Source organism: Amblyomma maculatum, chromosome 1 (assembly GCF_055883805.1).
Source record: "Amblyomma maculatum isolate TAMU_Amacu chromosome 1, ASM5588380v1, whole genome shotgun sequence".
Classification (NCBI taxonomy): domain Eukaryota; kingdom Metazoa; phylum Arthropoda; class Arachnida; order Ixodida; family Ixodidae; genus Amblyomma; species Amblyomma maculatum.
Window position 1 is genome coordinate 58454987 of NC_139344.1, and position 7834 is coordinate 58462820.

The 7834-nt window shown below is 42.9% G+C and overlaps 1 protein-coding gene across 1 annotated transcript in view; it reads left to right on the forward strand.

Moving 5' to 3' along the window:
- Positions 1-7153, forward strand: part of LOC146202462 (nose resistant to fluoxetine protein 6-like) — a 44693-nt gene extending 37540 nt beyond the window's left edge. The window contains exons 10-13 of the mRNA XM_084601407.1: positions 1842-1924; positions 2499-2621; positions 4020-4464; positions 6776-7153. Coding sequence (XP_084457533.1) covers positions 1842-1924; positions 2499-2621; positions 4020-4464; positions 6776-7153 — 1029 coding nt within the window. The remainder of the gene's footprint in view (positions 1-1841; positions 1925-2498; positions 2622-4019; positions 4465-6775) is intronic.
- Positions 7154-7834: the final 681 nt, after the last annotated feature.

A 7834-nucleotide genomic window follows, 5' to 3' on the forward strand; every position in this document is an offset into this window, starting at 1 on the left:
ATAGCGCAAAAAATCCGCACATGCTAAAAAGAGAGATGGCCACCACTGCATTTCGAACGCCTGCAGGGAGTCCTAAGAAATGTGAGGCATGTGAACTCGTTTGCAAGGACATTGGGTAATATGATAAATGACATAATAACATCAGTTTTATCCTGCATCCTTTCTTTTAGTGAACTTGATGCAGGGAGTAAGGTTGTAATAGAAAATGCTGTTCGAATATAAAAACGCATTCTTGAACCGACCAGCAACAGCCGCTGGTAAGTTTTTTTACTTTCCCTTCAACGGGACCTTTCTTCCCAACGGTGAAATGTAACTATACTCCTACGTAAACACTAACCTTCTACATCAAAGCAAAATGTTGCACAGGAAGAATTTGTTTCTTAACAACGTATCTATCTTTTTTCTCTGAAGAGTGCGGATTCCTGCGATTCTTACCTCCTTCCCAATAGGTGCTTCGAATTCGCTACTGAAAAGTCCAACATTAACGCTGCCCCCACCAAAAAGGAACAGAAGCTTCATCTTTCTTACTTTACTATACAAAAAAAGTTTGCATCTCATTTTTTGTTTTTTCTTGTTTTTTTTTTTTTGTTTTTTTTTTTTTTTTTTTGTAACCATCACTATTCGATTGAATTGCAGTGCTGCAAAGCGGCATTTTAGAGGTCAACTCGCCTTCGTTTCGACCTTTCGTGTCTGAGATGTAGATTTAACAAGCCTCTATAATCTCATCCTCCTTCGCTCTCCTCTCCTAAAAACGGGGCATTACTCGTGCTATATTCCAAAGATGACCGTGAGCACAGTTAAGCCGGTTCAAAGAAAGGAAGCGGAGATGTGCAAGCATAAAAATGTTACGAAAAACAAAGTGGCTCATTCTCTAAGAAGTGGCTCATTCTCTAAATCCCCGTCGGGGTGGTGCAGTGGTAAGACGCGCGACTACTGTGCCGGAGTACCCTGGTTCGAACCCGACCTCGGCGGCTGCGTTTCGATGGAGGCGAAACGAAGAGGCGTCCGTGGAGATTACTCCATAGCCCTCCACTATGGTTCCTCTTTCTCTCTTTCCACTTTAACTCCCACCTTCCTCCCCTTCCTTACAGCGCGGTTCAGGTGTCCACAGACACAAGTGTGACAGATACTGCGCCTTTCCCTTCCTGTGAACCAATTATTATTATTATTATTATTATTATTATTATTATTATTATTATTATTATTATTATTATTATTATTATTATTATTATTATTATTATTATTATTATTATTATTATTATTATTATTATTATTATTCTCTAAAGGTCCACAAAATGTTACGAAAAAAAGTGGCTCATTCACTAAAGATCCAAAAACCGCTTCGCACTTTCTGTAAAAAAGAAAACTTCGATGCATTTCGAAGTTCTATATTTCCTCCACGACTCTTGCATATTACACAGTAGAACAAAGTGGTTATGTGCGGCTTAAAGTCAGCGTCCCATGCTTTGGTTGCTGGTATTCTGAGCAGAAGGTCACGGGATTTCTAAAATTCTCTTCCATTAAAATAAAGGACGAGCTATGTTTATTTCATTCTTTTTTTTTTTTTTCAGCTTTGAGTGAATGGAAACAAGGATATACAAAATGCTGCTATAATGTCCTATCAGTGATGTGAGAGGCGTAAACTCTTCCGATCTGCACTGATTTTGTGCACCTGTTTTTCTTTTCGTTACATGATTGATTAATGCTTTCGTTAACGTCAACAAGGAATCTCACCTTATACTTTAAGAGGCGTGAAAAATCTGTCCACTTTTCTTTTGAATCCCAAAGGCTGATATTTATGCATAATCATGATTTCTAATGCAAGGACAATTTTTCTCCAGTGTGTGCCCCATTATTGGTACGTGGCTGTGGACTATCAGCTAGGAATCATCAGCACCATCATCCTGGCTGTCATAATGCCAAAGTGAGCATGTTTATTCATTTACCACTGCACTGAGTCAATGTGGATGTGCAAGTACTAATAAGCCCCATTTATTAAATAAAAAAAAAATGAGTTGCGTCAGTCACTGCCAGTTATCAGACGAATTAGGCTTTTGAAAGCCCTGGGGGCTTGATTTGCTGTACTAAGCACCGAAGGCTACTATTTCAGTGTGATTATTTTTCTGGCCGGCTAATAAAATAAGTAACGACTCTCGGCAGCTCTCCTTATAAAATGAGGGGGAACTATCTGGTATATAAACATAACTGAATTGCAACTGATTTTATAACATTGTTTGTCTCTACTAAGTAGCTGCACCTGAAACCATGAAAACAAACATGCAGCATAAACTAAGGCGTCTTAAGCGATAAAAAGGAGCAAACCAATCACAATATTCGAAGAAAACATACCTTTAAAGACCGCACAAGACCGTCTACACCAAGTTTCACAAGTTACTGCAATTGAGTCGGTAGTGATAATTAAAAAGAAAAAAGAGCTGCGCGTAAACAAAAAAAAAAAAATGGAATCTTCTCAGGTCCCTTTTACTGGCCTGTTTCAGGTGGCCAAAGATAAGTCTATGGCTAATGGGCAGCATTGCCGCGGTGACCTCGCTGGCCACCGCGATACAGACTTACGTCACCGACGCCCTTCCGTTCGGCCTCATCGTAACAACGGATTTGAAGTAAGTGTTCCAGGCACACAGCTGTCATGCATGTACAGCGATCCATCTATAATTTTTCTGGGCGCGTTTATAGCGAACCCGACTCAGTCCTCGACTGCTTCACTGGACTGACTCCTTCGTGCAAAAAATAAAACAGACAAGTACAGCTTCTGACTCGTTACTTGCGGTTCACTGGGGTTTAGCGAATTACGTGAGCGACCGCTACTGTTCTTGAGAGAGTTCAGTTTTAAACGCGCTTATGACTCATGGGAACGCTTTACACGTGCATTTTGTAACAACAATATGTGAACTCTTCAGTTCGTCGACTCTTGCCGTGAACACATGTTAGCCAGTGCTTTCACGCGGCCTTTTGGATACCTCGAAATTGGAGCAAAGGGAGCAAAACTTCATCCGCTTCTAAGCATTCATACGCTACAGAAACAAAATTTCGGCTGCGCATCGTAATACTGCACGAGTCGGGTGTGGCACGGCCCCTAGGAAGTTTTCTTTTCATTTGCCTGGATGATAAATTACGCTGCAAAGCTCCTCTCACCGCGTATTGTACACAAAATGCGGAGTTTCTGCTGATGCTGCCAGGAGGTACTCGGAAAGCTTATTATGTCCCAGTGCATATATCTCGCTCTCTCCTCTGTGTTGAACCAACTCCTTGTGAACGGCAACTTCAGCATAACATCGTCACGCTTACTTTAACTTTGCCTTGGTCTTTCGATTCTGTAATGGCGGCATCACTGATAGCAAATTCTCTTTCCCGTAACCATTGTTAATGACCCACATTGAGTCCGTAAATTTTCATCCAGAGATTTGAGACGTTCAACAAGGCCCAAGGATTGTTACTTCAAAGAACGTTGGCCTTCTTTTTTTTTTTTTGTCGGCTTTTCGCTGGTCACTTTGTGGCTAAGCGCAGAAAATAAGCGCAGAATAGGCGGTGCCGCTTGCAGCCCCTCGTTAAGTGGCAGAGTACTCTTATCGAATTGAGGATAAAAACAAAAAAACACAATGCTGCTGCTACGCTGCTGAATAGGCAGGAAGTAATCGGGGTCCCATGAGCGAAGTTCGCCTGGTTCTTTTTTCATTTTGTGAGCTGCATTATCCCACAGTATGATGGCCCCTTTAATTGAAGAAAGTATATCGAGGAACTTCATTGCAGTTCCCGCCGCTTCGACGTACTGTGCGTACCAAATTATAATGGCCAATCCAGTCAGAGTTTTGTTTACATTAGACATTTTAGTAATTGGCATGCGCAAATACCCATGAGCAGCGACGCGCTGAATGTTGCTAAATATATACTGCAGTAAGTACTAATGAACTCTACTTCAAATCAGGGTTCCGAAAACCCTTGCTTTATGCAGCAAAAGGACGCGGATAGCCTTCACATTCCTTTTGGGACCACGTGTGCAGGAGAGTCGCCAATGTGCAAACCCAAATCTACATTAAGCCGTACGCTCACGCTGCCACCCTCTTTGTGGGCGTCATCTTCGGCTGCCTGGCTGTGCGGCGGCACCGACTGTCGAGACTCGTCCAGGGCGTCGCGTGGGCCGCGGCGACTGTCCTGACCCTGGCTCCGCTGCTGGGCGTGCACACGTGGTCTGTGGGCCGCCAACCTGAGCGGATTGAGTCAGCCTTCTACGGAGGCCTGCACCGCGTCTCCTGGGGTCTGGGTATCTCCTGGGTCATGTACGCCTGTGCCACTGGCCGCGGTGGCTTCGTCAACAAGATACTCGCCTGGCCCGTCCTGTATCCGCTGGGAAGGCTTTCCTTCGCACTCTACCTCGTTCACCTGGTGGTATTAGGAGTGACCACGGTGCTTGGGCGAGAGCTTATCAGTCAGCAACCGTTTCTCCACGTAAGCCGTTTTTTTTTAGCCACAGGTTTTCCGGAAATCCACTTTGTTGCTCTGGCAGTTCAGCCCGAGTGTTGACCTTTACCACAGCCATAAATATGACACGAAACAACAGGTAAACAGGTAATGCGGCAGAAAACAGCTGCGGACACTTCTAAACCCGTATGCAGCGCAACCCTCTTTCTGAAAAGTGGAAAAAAGCAAATAAGGAAAGCAGTACAACTCGGGAATGACCTAAATATTTAATTCTGGCGAACAACTTTCCGCGCTGTATTATCAGCTGCAAATTCCATGGATCAAAACATTCTGGCGACGAGCAGCTCGCAAAAACTAAGGAAAAGAACTTCCTCGTATATTGTCGCCCCGAAGGCCGTTCTTATCAAGTCCTTAAGGAAAAAATGCTTGTTTGCGATGCCACTTGACCATTCTAGGAACAACAAGAAAGGTCGTCATCTGTGATGAGAGCCATTTCCCATTGCAGCCATAGCGATTTTATAAATTCTTTCTGCACTTCATTAGGGATCGTCCATTTATAAAGCGTGGTGGTAGGTGCCAATTTTTATCGAAGATGTGCACTGAAGATTTTTTCCAAAGCATGTTACAATTTAAATTTACAAAGCTATATGTCTAGATTCGATGCACATCCTCAGCAGAAACACAGCCTGTGAACACAAGCATGCCAAATATTACAATACGTACATATGCTTATATTTATATTTTTTTCAGAAAGTTATCCCTAGCTAAAAGCGTGCCAATGCTCAGGAGACCGAATAGATGGCAATAGTATATATGATACAACACAATGAGGTAAACGTTCACCCGGAAAGTTCAGAGATAAATTACATGGACAGAATTTTCCCTCCATGCGTTGATACACACTATGCAACAAAATTTCACTCAAAATAGGAGAAAAGAAACCAAGGGCATAAATGTGCAATTAAAAATGAAGTATCGCTGACAGACACAAATGAAATGGCCACGTGAGAAAAAATAAACTACAGCACTGATCACATATTGACAAAAAAGGAGTGCAACTGCTTCAGGCTGAATCCATTGGTGGAATAATATTTATTAAGGACAGTAGGAAGGTTATGGTTTAGGGCCTGGTATTTATGGAAAGTACGAGAAAATGCGGCATAGCCCAAATACCTGCGTTTCTTGTTTCATAATGTATTGTTTATCACATTCCAGGTAATGCTAGAGCGCAGAGAAGTAAATCAGCAAACACGTTTTCACAAAAGGCATTTTTTATCCACCTGAGTTTACCGTTCAGTCCATCCCGTAGTTTCGTGAACACCTTCAAGGTTGTTTCGTAGCGCGTTCGTAAACATTAGTGGTATAGACGATTCTTTCTTTTGATGTATTTTAAATATTCCCGAGTTATCCATCATTTACTCGCTTTTTCGGAAGACTTGGTTATTTTCATTGGAGAGTATTTGGCATAAGTCCGTGCAGAGCGCTCAATGAAACCATTATACGCATTATTCGCGTTTGTTTTACTCAATACAGATGACCAATCCTGATTCAAGGAAGCATTTCTGTAACACTTTGAAAGTAAACTGCTATGTTTGCTCAAGCTTTTTAATCAAACCAGCATTGTCTACAATGAAAATTGGAATATGGTCCCCTATATCACAAGCAATTGTGCCAGCTTTCAAAAATCATAGCATCAATTTTCACGACAAAAACGTCGAGTGCCGACGATTTAGTGTTTGTGTTTCGAGTTGGTGTGGTAATTAAGTTTCTAAAATCAGACGATAGCAATACTCGGTTAAATGTTTCAGCGGAGTTGGTACATTCCCGAATATTAATATTAAAGTATCCACCCCAAATTTGGTTTAGGCTGTGTGACGAACATATTCCAATTAAGCGTCAGCAAACACTAGAAACCGTGTGATATTTACACATGGTGGGTGATAGGCCACAGAGATTAGTTAATTTTTATCCTGTACCGTTAGCATTCCATAGTCATCTGTTATTGACTACAATCTGACACCATATTGCATTTCTTTCCCTTCGTAACATGAATCGCAACGCCGCCATCTCGTCTTTTGGGCACGGTTTAAGCAAAGGTTTCATAGCTTTCAAATTGGGCATTTTACAGCCATGTGGATACCGTAAAATGTCAATCTTAGAAGGAAATTGGTCCAACACCTCAGTACCTCATCTTCTTTACTACCGACTGAGTGTGCATTGGTATGAGGAGCCGATTGGCAAGATGTGTATTGGAACTTGACTTCACAACTTAAATCTGCCATCTTTACTGCGTCTAGCCATGTGCCCTCGATAAAGCTCGTATCCCGGCTTTTTGCAGGCCCAGATATACTTAGCCCTGGTCATGGTGTCGTATGGATTCGCTATGATCGTCTACCTCCTCGTCGAGTGTCCCGTGGCTGGCCTTGACAACACCGCCTTCAGCAAAGTAATGCCGAAACAGGGAAATCAAAGCGCTTCAACATGCAAGAGTACCGTGCCGGAAATTCAGCCCGTCCACAATTTCCGTAGCAACGGGACCAGCACGAATATGGAGCTTTCTTCCGCACCGCACCATATAATCAACGGTTTTCCCGACGTCACAAAACGCACAGGGAACGGGAGGGTCCTTAACGGTTATGCGAACTCCGTCTGCGAAAGTGACGCCAACGATGACGTCTCGCAGGACAACGCCGCAATCATCTCTGTAAAGTTTTGAAGCAATGACTACTGATCTAGCTACATGTTTTTGGCCACAGGCGACGCCGTTTCTTGGCTGCAAGAGGCTGGTCACACGGCGCGCCGCGACCGCCACACCACGCTGTCTGCGGAGCGGCGTTCGGCACATGTTCTCGCGGCGCATCTGGTGAATACAGATGAAGTTGTTCGAGCTTTGAGGAGTTGGCGTCCCATAGCTCGCTCTGTAAATAGCTACGAAGGAAACTGTACGATATTTTTCGAGTGTCTCTTGTTTATTCTATGAGTAACACATTTCTCTTTTTGTGTTTGGCAAATCTAGTGTCAAATGCATCTAACTTCGCAATAAACTAATATATTTACTAATTGCCCGCACGACTGGCACATTTTTACATTTTTGAAGTCCCGTTTTTCCTGCCTCACTTATGATGACCTCTTTCTAGGCTGATCTGAACACTTTACGACATAGTCGCATAGGGCTTACGGCCATTCGAAGAATTTTGCTACACAAAGGAGCTAACATGATCACATTGTGTGGCTCTTAATGATGTCATTAAATGTTTTATTTCCTTTACGAAATAAAATGCCGACAAGGGGTGTCAGCTCCACTATTAATTCCGAAAATTGTCACTGGTCTATTCGTTTCTGAAGCAACCGAAGACTGCAGGCAGCAGTTTTCCTGAGGACCGGACCTGGAATATAT